This window comes from Herpailurus yagouaroundi, unplaced genomic scaffold, assembly GCF_014898765.1.
Source record: "Herpailurus yagouaroundi ecotype Mexico unplaced genomic scaffold, PumYag 139, whole genome shotgun sequence".
In the NCBI taxonomy this organism is placed as follows: domain Eukaryota; kingdom Metazoa; phylum Chordata; class Mammalia; order Carnivora; family Felidae; genus Herpailurus; species Herpailurus yagouaroundi.
This window is the reverse complement of record NW_024412394.1, coordinates 75,050,163-75,069,080: the sequence shown is the minus strand read 5'-3', so window position 1 is coordinate 75,069,080 and position 18,918 is coordinate 75,050,163. Positions and strand designations below refer to the sequence as shown.

Genomic DNA, 18,918 nt, shown 5'->3' with positions numbered 1-18,918 from the left:
GACCAATGCCATTCAAGTTGTGGAGACCATACAAGCAGTTAAACTCATGAGGAGAAGGATCTGGAATGCTTATATCTGAATTCAGAATCCTTAGCAACTTGTGTTAAGGGTCTCTTTCTAGGACTATAACAGACTCAAGTCACAGGTTACAGATTTACTTTGATGTGTAATACTACACTGCTATGAAATGGAAGGAGAAAATAAAAGTACAAAGGCTTAACCATTAAACTTTTAGAGACTTTGGCTACATCCCAGTGGGTAACGTTTGATTAACTTCATTTTACCAAAATTAAATCCCTTCACTTCAACCAGAACCATTAAATTTATTCATTGAAGCCATACATATTCCAGAATGTTTATAAAAGACACATACCATGTTTATAAAAGACATAAATTCAGTCTCAAACTAAGGCAAAAAAACCCTCAACAGAACATGGATCACAGTACAGGGGAACAGAAATCAGAAATTGGTAAAGTTCAGGGATATGCTATAGTTTCACACAAAACTTGTAGCAATAAATTAAGACTTAAAAAAAGTCTCACAATGTACAAAGGACTATGAAGTGCAAAGTAATGTCACTGAACCAAAATTTAGTTTAATCATTTTATTTCAAGTGTAGTTTTTAAAATCATAAATGGGGTCTTATAGTCCAAAGTCCAAACATTTATTCCTCCTCAGAGCTTTAGAACATGACAAGCAACTTTAGACCTTGCTTTCCAAGCCTAGTCTTCCTTGCTATTTTTTAGACATCTGAGACCTAGTATTTAAGCTACTCCATTCTAAATGTACAATTTTAGACAACTATTGTACACTTAAGATTTTTCTGAAAACAGTCCATCAAGTACAAAGAATGGTTTCTGTCCAAGGATCAGTAGTGAGGGAAGAAATACTAAACATCAAAAAATCATTTATTCATTTAAAAAATAACAGAACCAGTGCTGTTCTCTGTCATGAAAGAGAACATGTAAGGTTAAGTTAAATTACTTTTGTAGACTTTGGTAATATTTTATTACCTACACAGGCCTCAATCTTACTTAAAGATCTTTTAGGCAAAGTCCCCCACCATCAGGATTTACTGAGTAAAAATCCTGGGAACTAACATAGACCTAAATGTGCTATTCCAAAGAGTAATAGGTTACTACTTTAGGGGAAAAAAGCTGCCTTGATAACTTTTCAATTTTTTTTTTTTTCAACGTTTATTTATTTTTGGGACAGAGAGAGACCGAGCATGAATGGGGGAGGGGCAGAGAGAGAGGGAGACACAGAATCGGAAACAGGCTCCAGGCTCTGAGCCATCAGCCCAGAGCCTGACGCGGGGCTCGAACTCACGGACCGCGAGATCGTGACCTGGCTGAAGTCGGACGCTTAACCGACTGCGCCACCCAGGCGCCCCCCTTGATAACTTTTCAAATGCTCTTTTAAATAGAAAGTTAACGGGAATCTTTTTTTAAACCAACTTTGGGTACATACTGCCCACCAAATAAAAAAGGGAATCAAACTTTATTTCCTATTTTAGGAAATTTTCCAACTTATAATCCTTTAAGATTATAACTTTTTCACCTTTTTTTGACTGATATTTAAATTTTTTAAATTCTACATTTCAATGTAGTAAGAGTTCTTTTTCAAATAATTTTCACAACCCAGAACACAGACATCAGAGCAACACTCACAAGTCACATTGTTTATCTATAATGAGATGAAAATGGACGGATATCTGAAAATAGGTATTCCCTCTACTCCAAAGGTGAGCAAACTTTTAACATGTGACCAACACAGAACTCCATCCCTCTGGAGATCCCTCAGACTCAAAACGGTTCCATTTAATAAGTCAATACATTATTCTTAAAAATTAAGTTTGGTCACTAGGAAAGACTGAACAAAAACGATTCCCCTCCGCTCAAAACAACCAAATAGCTCTAGTTACCCCCTCCTCTCCCCACAAAAATAGGGAAGTAGTTGAGGCTGAAGTCTTTAAATCTGAAATTTCAGCTCCTAAAACACTGCTGCTATTTGCTCAAAGTTGCAGATCTATGTATTTCCTTCTCCAATACTTCCCCCATTTATAAATTTATTTGCACACACACACGCACACGCGCGCGCGCACACACACACACATATTCACACATACCCTTACTCTCAAGTAAGACACTTTTTTGTGTTTGTTGATAAATTATGAGGATTATGAACTAGGTGTGTACAGGGTTTCATAGGTGCTTTGTAAACATCAGAGTCACTTGGGTCCTTTTCTCCAAAAGCCTGAAATCAAATTACACAACCAGGGATCACTACTTTCCCAGACGCTGTTCACAGGCTGCATATTGACGAAGGGCAGAGAAAAAGTCCTCATAACTGATGTTTAGGTGGGAAGGCAAAGAGCTGAAAAGAAAGCACAGGGGGAAAAAAAGCAATTAGATGATACACTGTAATGTGGAGGGGGGAACCAGAAGGAAAATACCCCAAAAGACGTTAAGGACAGAAGAAAGTAAATGATAAACACAGAGTATGTCAAACCATTTCTACCAAATGACAGCTAAACTCACTGTGAAACAGTGCAAGTACAAAATAATCTCTCCTTCTTTCCCTAAGGAGAGAAAAGCAACTTGTAGCAAGACAGAGATTCAGAACCTGTATCAGCCGAAGTCTAAATCAATGCAGAACTGGAGACCTATTTGTAAGGATCTCATTCACGTTCACGTCAGGAAGTCCTCTCTGCCAGAGCGAAGCCCGCACTGCGTGAAGTGGTCTATGAAAGCCGGGCTTAGCACTGGCAGAGCAGCACAGCACCCTCACGCGACTGCATGTCGAAGCCACGCGGTGAGCAACCAACAAATGAACGTTCATCTCTACCATTTCCATTCGCTCAAGGCGGCAATCACAGTGCGATGTGAAGACACTTTAAGGGCAGAATGAATGTACAGCCAGAAGGTTCCCTGTTAGGTATTTTGAATACTTAGAATAATTTTCAATAATTGACATAAACAATTCTCTAATGTACACAGCTTTCTTGTGAGGCTTTGGGAATTCCAAACTGTACCAGAGCCAAACACCTGGTCAGAGTACAAGTCGCACTGGGAGCTCCAGGCACATACATCACAAAAAAAACACTGAACAAACTTACCACGAACAGACTCCTGTCTGACCATGTGCTGGTTCTCGTAGCTAGGCTTTCTTTGTCCTTCCTTTTCCCCTCCCTAGATTTACTGAAATATAATTGACTTATAAGCTTTTTCCTTCAACTGCCAAAAATTCTGAAACAAGTCTCCTTTTCCTCCACTTCCTTCTCTTATTAATCCTGCCATCAACCTTTTATCTTACTCACTCCACTGCAGCGATAACCTCACAAGATATCCTCAAACAACAAGTCAACGACACTCTTCTTGCTGAAGCTTGCTTCATTCAGATGTCCTCCTCAAACAACCCACTTGACTAAGTCTTTCCCATTTAATCCTCTTCATCAATAGCTTCGTCTCCTATCACTCAAGAAGCACTTAGCGCCACTACCTCCTCACTGCCCCCAAAGTGGTCTTGCCATTCCTGTCTGTTCTGTTAGGGCTCCACCCTTCCACTTCTCCATGTTATGATTAAGACGTTGAGACATCAGGTGCTTACGGTCTGGTGGGCAGTAGACAAATCCAAAGCAAACCTTAATATAATGTGATAGGGCCATGACAGACACATGTACAAAGATCCACAGGAAAGCTTATTATGTGCTCAGTATCTGATGTCCGTTATCTGACTTAAATCCTCAACTTCTTATTAAAATACCCATTTTACAAATACAGAGAAGTTTAAAAGCTATCCAAAGTCATGTTACTGAAAAGCATCACCAAGATTCAAACTGAGATGTATCTGTTCTAAAACACACTCTTCCCTTCAAACTACTCTCAACCTCACAAAGCAGCACTGCTACCTTTCTTGGAGCCCAATGCACAAGGCACCTGAAATTAACTCAGAAAACCCCTGGAGAAAAAGAAACAAGAGAAACATACACCCATCATACGGAAAACCAGAGTTTGGAGATTTGGGTTCTAATTCCACTTTTCTACAAGCAATAGTAAGAGCTACATCTCCTCCCCATTTTCCTCACGCCTACAAAATGAGGAGGCAGGACCATATGATCTACAGCCCTTTCTGACTCTACAATGCTACGGGTTCTTTTCTGCCTTTTTATTTGACACCTTTACCCTGTCTTGCCCCTGAACTTGGAGCATTTATTAAAAGGCCAAAAGAGGGGCGCCTGGGTGGCGCAGTCGGTTGAGCGTCCGACTTCAACCAGGTCACGATCTCACGGTCTGTGAGTTTGAGCCCCGCGTCGGGCTCTGGGCTGATGGCTCAGAGCCTGGAGCCTGTTTCCGATTCTGTGTCTCCCTCTCTCTGTGCCCCTCGCCCGTTCATGCTCTGTCTCTCTCTGTCCCAAAAATAAATAAACGTTGAAAAAAAATAAAAAATAAAAAAAAATAAAAAAAAAAAAAAGGCCAAAAGATCCCTTGATACTGTGCTCTTCTATATACACTTGAGAAAGTTCCTCTATTCTCACAGACTCAACTACTACTACTTCTAAGTACTGTCAAACTCTAAATATACATTTTTTAGCCCCTTGACTTCTCATCCATGGACCAATTCTGCATCTTCATCTGCCCTTGTAAGTGTTTCCACGAAATAGACTATGGCTTTGAAATCATCTTATCCTTGAAATCAACCTTTTTTTTTTTCAAAATCAATGCTCCTTTGACTTTGTAGTTTCTCTCAGTAACGTCATAATTAGGCTTAACAGCTTAGGAGTCATTTCATTTCTTCTCGGACTTTTAGCACAGTTGTAATTATGCTTGATAAATAATTCTCATTAGAGACAGAATTTATAGAATGTTCCTCCTAAGACTCAGAATTTAAATATATTTTAAGGCTACTAAGTCTCTTTAAAATCAGGGGTCAGCAAATACAGCCCATGAGCCTGCACCTGTTTTTTTTTTTTTAATGACGTTTTATTACGACACAGTCACACATATTTGTTCTGCGCTGTCTGTGGCTGCTCAGCTATACTGCCAATGCTGAGGGGTAGCTGCAAAGAGACTGTATGGATCACACATTCGCCAAAAATACTTACCATCTTACCTTTATATAAAAAGTTTACCCAACTCTGCTCTAGATAAGCAATTTCATTCTCCGTGCTGTATTATGCCCTAAATCATAGCCAAGGATTCTTCACTTGTCTCTTTACCAGGTTCTTTCCCAAATCCGATCTACTCTAGTACACAGGTGCCAAACAAATCTTCTAAAATCACCATTTCCACACTACCTACAGGCTCAGTGGTTTCCTACTTCCTGTCTAAACCGTTATGCATATTCTTAGTGCTGGTACTTAAAACCTTCCCAGCATCAATACACCCAAATTATTTGTTTTCATCTTACAGAGCTGACCCTTCAACAACATGGGTCTGAACTGCATGAGTCCATCTGTACGCAGATTTGTTTTTTTTGATACAGTACAGTACTATAAATGTATTTTCTGTTCCCTATAATTTTCTTAATAACATTCTTTTCTCTAGCTTACTTTATTGTAAGAATACAGAATATAATACATATAACACATAAAATATGTATTAAATTAGGCTTCCAGTCAAAAGTAGGCTATTAAGTTTTTGAGGAGTCAAAAGTTATATACAGATTTTGGACTGCACAGGGGGTCCACACCCCTAATGCCCACATTGTTCCAGGGTCAAGTGTACTACCATCTAATGTCATAATGCCAAATCTCTGTGCTCTGGTAGGGCCGGTTCCCTCACGATTTCTCTAAAATGAGATGTTCACTCCTCACTTCCCAGCTTTTCTTTTTTCCTTGTCCATCATCCCCTATTACTTCTCACCCTTTCTGTAATTACAAAAATTCTATCCATTTTACATGCCCTGGAGTATGTCAGACCTTTTCTTTAAAATCAGTAACTATGGGGGCACCTGGGTGGCTCAGCTGGTGAAGCATCCGACTTCGGCTCAGGTCATGATCTAACAGCTGATGGGTTCAAGCCCCACATTGGGCTCTGGGCTGACGTTCAGAGCCTGGAGCCTGCTTCAGATTCTGTATCTCTCTCTCATTCTCTCTCTCCCTCTCTCTGCCCCTTTCCCACTCACACTCTGTCTCTCCATCTCTTAAAAATAAACATCAAAGGGGCGCCTGGGTGGCGCAGTCGGTTAACCGTCCGACTTCAGCCAGGTCACGATCTCGCGGTCCGTGAGTTCAAGCCCCGCGTCGGGCTCTGGGCTGATGGCTCAGAGCCTGGAGCCTGCTTCCGATTCTGTGTCTCCCTCTCTCTCTGCCCCTCCCCCGTTCATGCTCTGTCTCCCTCTGTCCCAAAAATAAATAAAAAACATTGAAAAAAAAAATTAAAAAAAAAAAACCAAACAATACAACACCATAAAATCAGCAACCCTGACCCACAGACATATCTCTCTCACTCGTCTCCTATGAAATTTGTATTAATGCCAGATATTTGCACAAGCACTCTCTCTTGTGTCTGAGTCTTTATCTTACCACTGATACTGTGAAATATCTGAGGCAAAGGACCAGTATTGTAAGTCTTTCGGAATTCTCACCATACCTAGTACAGTGCTAGGCTCAAGAAACACTTGCTGAATTGAATCAAAGTCAGTACACTTTTAATTACTTACACAATCTCAGTCAATCTGATGTGCCAGGGAAGAAAGCCTAATGTGCTGTCCACAGGACCAAACTTCAGTACTAAATCGGGATCGGGGAAACCATCTGAACCTTATAAAGAAAGAAATACACAGGAATTTAACATGCATTGCTCACAAATAAAATGACCAAGGGCAAAATCTGTTCATCAAATTGGCTTTTTATGCTTTATCTGTTTTCTTCACAAGCTTCACTCATATGTTTCCATACCACCACCCCACTGCCCAACATATACTTTAGTATCTATGTTATTTCCAAACGTGAACGCTTTCTCTAAAGACCATTTGACTGAATGGATTACCTCATAAGAAGAGGTAAGCCCACTCCCATCCTAAACCATACAGACAGCCCCCAAACCCCATCCATCTTTCAAGACTCCCAAGTTCTCCTGGCACCCTGAGAACCATACTGCTTTAGGGGCACAAATGCTTATTCTGGCCATAGAATCACAGCACTTCAGAGATGAAAAGGAACCATAAAAGTAACTAGAACCCTTCCTTCCCCAATACCCCTTATTTTATAGCTGATAACAAAAAAACCCAACTCCTAGCTATCTAGTATAAATGTTTTCTCCAGAGCTCCAGCCCAGGGAGGGAAAAGACCAGACACCTGCCTCAACAAAGGCATGGCCATTCAGTCTCACAAACTGGTTTCCATACAAGACCTGGTTTCAGAAAAAAAAGGGGATAAGGATAGTTCAACTGCTTAAAAAATAAAGTAAAATAAATATTAAAATAGTCACTGGTAGAACAGAAAAGATGCTATTATCCAAGAAACCCAGGCTGCAACAGTTTGTAATAACCTCAATTCTGCCACTAACTTTCGGTTGCACAACCTCTCCGGGGCTTAGTTGTTTCATTTGTTAAATAAGGAGACTAGATTAGACAGGCTCATCCAGCAGTAATTAAGAATTATTTCCATAAAAAAGTCTCTTTAAAGTCCATATTGGTAAAGGTGCGTGGACTAAGAAGAATATATATTCCTTTGACTGCTAAAGAGCAAATTCTCTTTAGTTCAAAAAAAAAAAAAAAATTAAATAAAAAATGGCAAGAAGGAATTTCTGGCTAAGGGTAGTGTGAAGAAGGTGATGAATCCTCCCCCCAAAAATATGTATTAAACTGACAAAACCAAACATTTAAGGGCACCGGATACTGGCCAGAAGCAGACAATTATTCTTTTAATAACAAAAAAATGAAACACCAGCTAGAGTTTCAGGTAAGAACGGTAAGGGTCTTTGTCTTTCCTGCCTGGGAACGGTCCTAACTCCCATGCCTCTAACCCCAATCAAATGGAAAAAATTATAGGTTTACCAGCATGGGGCTGATGGCAAAACTGGTAGATTGGATGCCTGTGGCCAAAAGATATGGACTCAATTTGGAACTGGAGATTGTGGGCAGGAGGGGGCAATGATGAAAGCCCAGGGTTTCGCCAGCTAAAAGCACCAAGTGGCAAACTCAAAAGGAAACAAATGAGGAAAACACACAGCTTGTTGGCTTGATGTTGTGGCCCCAGTTAGGGCAGGCAATCTAATGGTCAGAAATTTACCAGGCAGATCCTGAAAATAAGGGCTCAGCTAAGCCCTCCACGTACCCATAGCTGATGAGGAAACTGCATACATGCAGAGGAGGAAAGTAACCAAGGAAAAGTAACCAAGAAGACTTGAGGACTGGTGGGAACTCTGAACCCAGCAGCCAACATCATACAGATGTGCCTGGGTGGCTCAGCTGGTTAAACGTCTGACTTCGCTCAGGTCATGATCTCACAGTTTGTGAGTTCGAGCCCCGCGTTGGACTCTGTGCTGACAGCTTGGAGCCTGGAGCCTGCTTCAGATTCTGTGTCTCCCTCTCTCTCTGCCCCTCAACCGCTCACACTCTGTCTCCATCTCTCAAAAATAAATGCACATTAAAAAAAAAAAATCTTAAGGGGCACCTGGGTGGCTCAGTCGGTTGAGTGTCCAACTCTTGGTTTCGGCTCAGGTCATGATCTCACGGTTTGTGACATCTGACAGTGCGGAGCCTGCTTGGGACTCTCTCTCCCTCTCTCTGCCCCTCCCCCAGTCTCTCTCACAATAAATAAACATTAAAAAAAAATCTTAAGACTCTGAAAATGAACTATCAGAACTAGTAAGTGAATTTAGCAAGGTGGCAAAATACAAAATCAATATTAAAAAAAAAACAAAACTACATTTCCATTTATTATTAACAAACAATCTAAAAGCAAAACTAAGCAAACAATCTCATTAATAACAGCATCCAAAAGAATAAAATACTTGGGAATAAATCTAACAAAAGAAGCAGAAATCCCAAATCCTGTTAAAAACTCTGTTAAAAGAAACCATACGAGGACCCAAATATGGAGACATGCTATGTTCATGGATTACAAGACTCAATATTGTTAAGATGGTCAATCTCCCCAAACTGAGCTACAGATTCATTTCAGTCCCTACCAAAACCAGGTGCTTTGGGGTTGGTGAAGCTGATTCTAAAATTTACATGAAAATGAAATGTTCCTGACTAGCCAAAGTTGTTTCACTTCAAAAAAGAAAATCAAGGGGCGCCTGGGTGGCTCAGTCGGTTAAGCGGCCGACTTCAGCTCAGATCATGATCTCGTGGTCCGTGAGTTCGAGCCCCACGTCGGGCTCTGTGCTGACAGCTCAGAGCCTGGAGCCTGTTTCAGATTCTGTGTCTCCCTCTCTCTGACCCTCCCCTGTTCATGCTCTGTCTCTCTCTGTCTCAAAAATAAATAAACGTTAAAAAAAAAATAAAAAAAAAAAAAAAAGAAAATCAAAGTTGAAGGACTTTAAGGACATGATTTCAAAGTTTATCATTAGTAGGCACTACGGTAATCAAGACCTTGGGGCATTTGAAGGGACAGGCAGTACAGACCAATGGCAGAGAATAAGAAGTCCAGAAATAAATTCAAAGATTTATAGTAAATTAGATTTCAACACAGGAGTCACAGTAATTCAAGGGAGAAAAAAATGGCAGAAGAACAACTCAGTTTGTCTGCCTCACACCATTCACAAAAAGTAAGTCAACATAGCTCACAGATTTAAACAGAACAGGTTAAGTGATAAAAATTCTAGAAGGAAATAACGGTGACTTTGGGTTAGGGAAAGATTTCTTAGCTATGACACCAAATGCATGATTCACAAAAGAAAAAAATGATAAACTGGATTTCATAAAGACTAAATACTTTTTTTTTTAAGTTTTTATTTATTTATTTTGCGGGGAAGAGAGGGAGAGGCAGGGAGAGAGAAGAGGGAGAGAGAGTCCCAAGCAGGCTTTGCACTGTCAGTGCAGAGATCAAGGCAGGGCTCAATCTTGAACTGTGAGATCATGATGTGAGCTGAAATCCGGAGTCAGACACTTAACCAACTGAGCCACCCAGTCACCCAAAGATGAAACACTTAAGGAAAAAAAAGTAAGCCATAGATTGTGAGGAAATATTCATAAGTCATATCTTACTACTGAAAAAAAGATCTGTACCCCAAATATATAAAGACCTCTTAAAACTAAGACAAACGGGGCGCCTGGGTGGCGCAGTCGGTTAAGCGTCCGACTTCAGCCAGGTCACGATCTCGCGGTCCGTGAGTTCGAGCCCCGCGCCGGGCTCTGGGCTGATGGCTCAGAGCCTGGAGCCTGTTTCCGATTCTGTGTCTCCCTCTCTCTCTGCCCCTCCCCCGTTCATGCTCTGTCTCTCTCTCTCTCAAAAATAAACAAACGTTAAAAAAAAAAAATTAAAAAAAAAAAAAAAACTAAGACAAACAACCCATTAAAAGTAGGCAGAATGTCTTGAATGGATATTTCACCAAAGAAGATACAGATGACAAATTAGCACATGAAAAAAGCTCAATGACATTAGTCATTAGGAAGATGTTAATTAAAACCACAATAAGATACTATTACATCCCCACTAGAATGGCTAAAATTAAGAAACAAAAACAAAAAACTGACAATACTATGCCTTGGCACGGACATGAAGAATCTAGACTCCTCTACATTACTGGTAGAATATAACAATACTATAGCCTCTTTGGAAAAGTTTGGCAGTTTCTTAAAAGTTAAACATTCACTCAACCAACACAACCTAGCAATTCCATTATTAGTCATCTACCAAAGAAAGGAAAACATGTCTGCACAAAGACTCGTATGTGAATAGTCACAGCAGCATTATTCAAACAAACCTAATGCACATCAACTGGTGAATGGATAAACGAAATGTACATCCACAGAACTGAATACTATTCACCAACAGAAAGCAATGAACTACTAATACATGCAACATGGATGAACCTCAATAATATGCTGAGGAAAGAAAACAAGACATTAAAGATTATTTTATATGATTTCATTTATATAACATTTCTGGAAAAGATAAAAGTATAGTAAAAGAAAAAAAAAGCAAGTATGTAGTTGCCTTGTATGCAAGTAGGAATGGTGAAGTTCACAATCATAAGCGAACTTTTGGGGGTAACAGTATTCAGGGGGTCTGCTTCTGTCAGATTGGTAAATTAACTTATGGACTGTGTACTTTTTCACTTATCGTGAGTTTGCCACCCCTGAAGGCAACACCTGGGCTCAAAACTTTGGCACTTCTCCATAGGCTCCCTGAAGGACCACCTTTGGTCCCTCTATCACTTTTAGGACACCCTCATAAATTACTCTATGGTTGGGGCCTTACAGAATCCAGGAAACAGTCAACATCCAGTAACCTACAATGAGTCCCTACAATGGTCTACTTTAAGTCTATTCATTCAGCCTAAATGCAGCCAGGCAATGAGAGAGAATACCAGAGTAGGGGAAGAAATGAGTAGTCAGTGAAAGACAGGAGTTGGTGAGACGGGAGGCCAGAGAGCGAATGTGCTGTATGATGAACACATGTCAATGTGGAAGAAACAAGAATGGAGAGTCAAGTAAATGACTGAATTAGACAAAAAAAAAAAAAAAGCATGATTAATAAGTAAGGTAAATGGAGACCCTATTTGAATGAACAAAAAATGTATGTCTGAAATTGCAGAGCTATAGAAGCTATTAATGGACATAAACTTGTTAGAAGCACTGCCTTTCTTCAAAAGATCAAGGATGGGGTGCCTGGGTGGCTCAGCTGGTTAAGCATCTGACTCTTGATTTTGGCTCAGGTCATGACGTACGAGTCCTGAAATCGAACCCCGTATCAGGCTCTGTGCTGGGCAAGCAGCCTACTTACGAGCCTCCCCCCAACCCATCTCTCCTACCCTTCTGCCCACTCCCAAACAAAAGAAAATAACCCAAAAAACAAAAAAACAAAAGGATCAAGGATAATGCCAGTAAGCAGAAGGACCATAAAGTTGAAGCAAAAGGTTCCTAGGAGGCTCTACAGAGAATAAACAAATTAAAGGCTTTTATAAATAGTTGAAGGAAAAAAACCCTATAATGTTATATTTGGTATAACATGACAAATACAGTGAGTATATTTCATATCACATAACAGAAAGAACACTAAAAATAAAGTGACGAATGCTAATAAGATTATATTCTTGGGACTGCCTCCTAAATAGCTGTTAAATTCAAACTTAACAGATAGTTCAAACTAAAAAGAAACAGTAAGAGGAGTGCGATATTATTATAAAAAAAATATGTGTTTGGTCTCTGTCCAGGTTCCAAGCTCCTAAAATCCTTGGAATTTCCTGAATGATAGGAGTGAGAGGAGTATCTTGTGTTATTCATAATAAGCCCCCTTCCACCACAGCTGAGTTTCTGTTAATGGTGACTCTGGGCAGGCCTCTGGATAGCTTTAGGATGGGAGCTAGTTGCTGGGGAAACCAGTCATGTGATTAGAGGGCTGCAACTTCCGGCCCTACCTTTCAACCTGCAGGTAGGGGAGAAGAGCTGGAGACTGAGTTCAATCCCTAATAGTCAATGATTTCATCAATCATGCTAACATAAAGGAACTTCCACAAAATCCCCTAAATGACAGGGTTCCAAAAGCTTCCAGGTTGGTGAATGCACTGAGGTGCTGAGAGGGTGATGAGCCCAGAGAGGTCATGGAAGATGACTGCATCCCCTGGCGATACCTGGCCCCGTATGCCTCTTACACTGGACGGCTCCTGAGTTGTGTCCTTTATTATCAACTGGTAAACATAAAGTTTAGTCAAGTTCCTTCCTGAGTTCTGGGAGCCATTCTAGCAAATTAGCAAACCTTAGGAGAGAGTCATAGGAACCCCCTAGTTATAGGTAGTTGATCAGGTGGCCTGTACAGGTGGCATGAAAACCGCAACGGGCATCTGAAGTGGGGGCCGTTTTGTGTGACTGAGCCCTTCAACCTACAGAATCAAACACTGTCTCTGGGTGGTTAGTGTCAGAAGTGAATTGAACTGCTGGACACCCATGTGGTGTCTGGAGAATTGAAAAACTCATGGTGTAGGAAAACATCCCACAGGGAAGCTGACAAGCAGAAGTCCGATATTCAAGAACATTCATCAGCCCCCTGCAAAAATCCTCTTATATCCTCTCCTTTACCAGTAAGTTCTCTTGCAAGTGAGCTGACTACAAATCTCATTATCTCAAAATCATTTTCAACATGTGGGGCTTCAAAATTTCAGAAACATTACAAGTGTAACAACAACAACAACAAAATCAGGCTTTATAGTGCAAAAGGAACCCAGATGCTCTCCTTCATAGTGTACCCTCGTAAACCACGTACAGTTGTAGGACACAACTGAAAACATATATATTTGTCTATATATGACTTACTAAGTAAACTGCCAAACATATCTACATCCAAATCTGTGGATCTCTTTTGCTGCTGGGCTACTAACTGGCAAAAGTCCTGAGCAGCTCTCACAATATCTGCTTTTCCATCTTCTGGGGAGAGCACCTTCACTGCCGATTGGCAATTTAAAACTGAAAGAAAAAACAAACAAGTTATTAAAAAAAAACATCCTGTTCCAGACAAATTTCAAAATCTATTTCAAGAAATATTAAGTTCAGACTAAAATAAAAGTATAGTTCTTATAGTAAACATGGATCATTTAAGTCCTTCAAATTGAACATCAAAACATACTTATCTATTCTCCTCTGAAAGGACCCACACATCACATTTGTGTGTGTGTATATATATATATAGTACCTTCCTCTCAAAGTACTCAAAGACCTTGTATCTCTGAATAAATCCTCTAGAAAATAGGAATCATACGCTAGTTTACAATTTTCACTCACCTAAAATGCCATCTACAATCATAGTACAGTTAGCAGTAACACAAAAGATAAAAATGAAGAATATAGGGGAAAAAATGTGTTTCAATGAAACAGGCACTGTCTACCTTATCAGAATCTGATTCTGTGGGAGCTATTTTATAATTGACAGGATTCTAGGTACCTGACAGGAATGCCAAATTCTTGTCTATAGACAAGAATGCAAATTCTTTCTTGTCTGGTAGAGGTTCAATTATCTTCCCTCTAACCCAAAAGAAAAACCAGTTTTGCCTCCATTTACACATTCATTGCAATATTACTTACCTGTAAGTGTGTCCATCCTTTGGACTCTCTTTGAACTGGTTACAAAATCTGCCTGGTTCCTGGTTATTCATTAGTTAAATAAAATCTTTAACATGTGTGTATTTTTTAATATCTATGAAAGTCACGATTTTATCTTTTTCTGAAAATTCTTTGAAGAAGATGAAGAAAGAAAAGTCTAAATCTGATGATAAAAGAAGCGTGACAATAAAGACTAACAGCGCAAAATGAATGAATGAGTGACAGGACCTGCCTTGAAACACAAAATACATCTGTGTAAGTTAGATACTCAATTTGCTACTCACGCTTACCTTGATCATCTTTGTCATTACTATTCGCAAACTCTGGTGAATATTTGGAACAATCTAAACCCAGAAGTTCCTGCTGTTGTTTTAAAATTTCATCCATTAATCTGGAATTATTTCTTTTGAAAATACCTTAAAAAGAAAAAAAGCAAGTAAATCCCAACTAGGTTAATTTATCCTCTTCAACAATTAATGGATGTTTGCTGTGAAAACATCACTGCACCCAAAACTGAACAAACTCCACATGAAGCATTGCTGACTATGCCTCAACCGGAGTCTAAAAGAAAAACAAAACAAAACTCTGTTAACAATAAGAGTCTGGAGTCAGGCTAAAATAAAAAAAAAAAAAAAAGGATAGAAGTGACTACTTGGAGCCAATATGAGTATGATGAAAAATTTACACCTAGAAGGAAATCTTAAGCTATCTTTTACTTGAAATTTTCATTTACAGATTAAGAAACTGGGACCCAGAGTCCTTAAGAGACTTGTTCAGAATCTGTAACTGTGGCAGTGGCCCAGAGCCCTTATCTTGTGGACTCCCAGTCTGATGCACTTTCCTTGCAGACCCATTACACGCATTCAGTATTATTACTTCTATTTGATTCGTTGTTTTATTTATTTTTTATTTTTTTAATGTTTATTTATTTTTGAGAGACAGAGAGAGACAGCATGAGCTGTCAGCAAAGAGCCTGACTGGGGCTCAAACTCATGAGCCGAAATCGGACGCTCAACCGACTGAGCCACCCAGGCGCCCCAATTCGTTGTTTTAATGGTAAGAGGAACTATTAAGAATTATGTAGGGACGCCTGGGTGGCTCAGTCGGTTGAGCATCTGACTTCAATTCAGGTCATGATCTCACGGTTCTTGAGTTCAAGCCCCGCGTCGGACTCTGTGCTGACAGTTCAGAGCCTGGAGCCTGCTTTGGATTCTGTGTCCCCCCTCTCTCTCTCTGCCCCTCGCCCGCTCATGCTCTCTCTCTCAAAAATAAACATTAAAAAATTTTTTTAAAAAGAGAATTATGTAGAAAATAGAGAGAATACACAAAAGTAACAAAATCAAAATTTAGTAAATTCCAGCAAAGCATGGAAATACACTACCTAAAACTGTTTTTGATCCTTCAACCATGCACAAAAAAAGCTAAAACTTTTAATGACTATTATGTCATTGAAAAAGATGAAGTAACTATGTGGCATAAATTTAACATGAAACTAATGAAGAGAGTTCTAACTAAAAACAAGTGACAACTATTTAGCTATTTTCAGAGGGGCAGCTTTTTTACTGGTCATTGCCTTTTCGATCTTTACCAAGTGTTCCTACTCTGTACTCTCAGTCAGATCTGACTTTAAAGTACTTCAAAGATTAACTGGGAAAGAGAATATAGTTAAAAATATATAAAATAACACAATCTGGTGAATATGCTGTATACACATTACGTTGCTAGTCCATGTGTAATAGCAGTCCAAAGGTTAAAAAAAAATTCTCCTTTGGTAGGGAAAGCTTTGTAAAATAAGCAAGACTTGAGCTGAGCTTTCGAAAGTTAGAAAACTGAGCTTCAACCTTAGAAAGTTAAAGACGATGGAGAGGATATTTAGTTTGGGAAAATGTTTAAGAAAAAAACACTGAATACTCAAAAGACAGACAAATGTTGCTGGTGCAAAGGATTTGAGAAAAGGGGACAGACCTAATTTTCATTTCATGTTGCCTACCAAGTGGGTAACCAACAATTTCTAAGCCATGTGGGAAGGTGGAAATTTATAACTTTAGGAAAACTAACCTGGCAACAGTATAGAGAAGGTCAGGCAGCAGAATACTGCAATAGTCCATTCGTAATTTGATGAAACAATGGAAGGAGTTCATTACAAAAGAATTGAGAGAATGAAAAGCATGACTTAATGAGAGGTGAACAGAGAAAATTCCATGGCATTAATCCTAGCTAAAAGAAAATAATAACTTTTGTTTAAAGTGTGGAATTTCTAGCAGAGAACTGGTTTGAAGGAAAATATAAGCTTAAGTTTTAGACACCTGATGATAGAATATTTGGGCAGGGGTACTGAAAAAGTGATTAAGACACATGAAGCAAGGACATTCAAAAAAGGTCATATAGGGACGCCTGGGTGGCTCAGTCCATAGAGCATCAAACTCTTGATCTCATGGTCATGAGTTCAAGCCCCACACTGGGTGTGGAGCGTACTTAATCAAAAAAACAAAAAACCAAAAGAGGTGATATAAGCACTATGTGGGTAGAGATCTTAACTGTGTTTGCTCACCAGGGTCTAGCACAGTGCCTGGCACAGAACAGACACTCAGCAAATAAATAAATGTCTGCCGAAAGAAGGCAACAGTCAGAGACTGACTAGGGGACTTAAAAAGACCTCTTTAGGGTAAGTGACATTTCATCCAGCCCATGGAGAATTAGGAGAATTCTACAGGGGTAAGGCTGGGAAGGTAACATAACAAAAGATGGGGATACAGACACACATTTGGGAGTCACCATCCTTAAGGTGAAGCCAAACAGACACACAAGAAGTGAAAAATAAGATCTGCAAAGGTAAAGAAGCATACGTGAAGAAGAGCAGGGGGCTAAGGCTGTGGCACCTTATGAAAGCCCACAGTCATAAGACCAAAAGCTAGGAAGTATAAAAGTGAACACTGTGTAGTACCCATATGCAAAGCAACAAAAAATACATAGTCCCAAAGACAAACAAAAATTTTAAAGGAAGGTAATTAATATCAGAAGCTATTGGAAAAACAATGTTGAGGACAGCAATACTTGTGCAACAATACAGATGTGTAGGATATTAACATTATGTTCAAGTCAGTCATAAAATTCACATGTATGACACAAAAGCATGTACTATAAGACAGCTACATGATACAGGCTTATTAATGTTACAAGACTTCCAGTTGTTTATGCCAAGTAAAAAATAAAAAATGATTTAGACCACACTTTGGTCTATATCATAGACATAAATCATGGAAGGCATGCAAATGCAAGCTGGTGCAGCCACTCTGGAAAACAGGATGGAGGTTCCTCAAAAAACTAGATAGAACTAGAACTAACCTACAACCCAGCAATTGCACTACTAGGCATTTATCCAAGGGATACAGGTGTGCTGTTTTGAAGGGACACATGCACCCTAATGTTTACAGCAGCACTATCAACAATAGCCAAAGTATGGAAAAAGCTCAAATGTCCATGGATGGATGAATGGATAAAGAAGATATGGGGTGTGTGTGTGTGTGTGTGTGTGTGTGTGTGTATACACACATACACTGGAGTATTACTTGGCAATCAGAAAGAATGAAATCTTGCCATTTGCAACTACGTGGATGGAACTGGAGGGTATTATGCTAAGCGAAATCAGTCAAAGAAAGACAAATATCATATGACTTCACTCATATGAGGACATTAAGTGACAAAACAGATGAACTTAAGGGAAACAAAAATAATATAAAAACAGGGAGGGGGACAAAACATAAGAGACTCATAAATATGGAGAACAAACAGAGGGTTACTGGAAGGGGTGTGGGAGGGGGGATGGGCTAAAGGGGTAAGGGGCATTAAGGAATCTACTCCTGAAATCATTGTTGTACTATATGTTAACTAATTTGGATGTAAATTCAAAAAATAAAATAAAAGAAAAAAATAAATTATGGAAGGCATATGAATTTCAAAAACAATGTAAAATCTCCACAACCCTGCTAGAACATATGAACTTACTAGAATGTAGATTTATTCATTTTAATAGTAACCCACCACTAGGAACCCTTGCTTTTGTCTATTTACAGGACACTGATCTCTTCCTTCAATACTCCAAAGACCTATGCTTCAGTGCTCACTAATTCACTCATCTCTGCCTTAGCTTCCAGATTAAAATAGAAATACATTTCAGGAACTCTTGCTTTCTCCAAATCAATGGATGACATTCTTTGTCACCAAAATGGTCACTACCTCTTTTCAATCTGTATCCTTTCCTTCTCAATCTTTCTGAAGTGTTACCATTAATGACCAAGCTGCTCCATTCTCAAAATTCCATCCTTACGCCACAACTTGTCTAAACTCCCTTTCTTGGTTCTACTCCCAGCCTGCGCCTTGAATGGCCCCTTCTCCCTTTGCACTGAATCCTTTCCCTCTTCCCACTTCTAACTGGAAGATTACTCCGAGAGTTGCTATCTCAGCCTTCTCCTTCTGTCCATGTGCTCCTCTTTCTCTGAGTCTAGTCACTCATGGGACTTTAAAACCACTCAGGGCCAGGGCAAGGGTGAGATAAGCGAAGCAAAACTTAAGTTGGCATCAAAAAACTCTAAGATAAAGAATAACGCATTATCTTCAACAACTTAATGCAAAAACATCCCATGATGAACAAAACATTAAAATTTTAGGTAAAAAACAAGGATCAGCATTTAATAACTCCAGTTCAGGGG

General features: G+C 39.4%; 1 protein-coding gene across 1 annotated transcript in view; it reads right to left on the bottom strand.

Annotated features, from left to right (window-relative positions):
* Positions 1-1,568: 1,568 nt before the first annotated feature.
* The window catches only part of NUS1 (NUS1 dehydrodolichyl diphosphate synthase subunit), a 30,289-nt gene continuing 12,939 nt past the window's right edge, over positions 1,569-18,918 (bottom strand). The window contains exons 2-5 of the mRNA XM_040474483.1: positions 14,500-14,625; positions 13,427-13,576; positions 6,665-6,764; positions 1,569-2,377 (exon numbers count right to left, since the gene is read on the bottom strand). Of these exons, the coding sequence (XP_040330417.1) occupies positions 2,287-2,377; positions 6,665-6,764; positions 13,427-13,576; positions 14,500-14,625 (467 nt within the window). The 3' untranslated portion in view covers positions 1,569-2,286. The remainder of the gene's footprint in view (positions 2,378-6,664; positions 6,765-13,426; positions 13,577-14,499; positions 14,626-18,918) is intronic.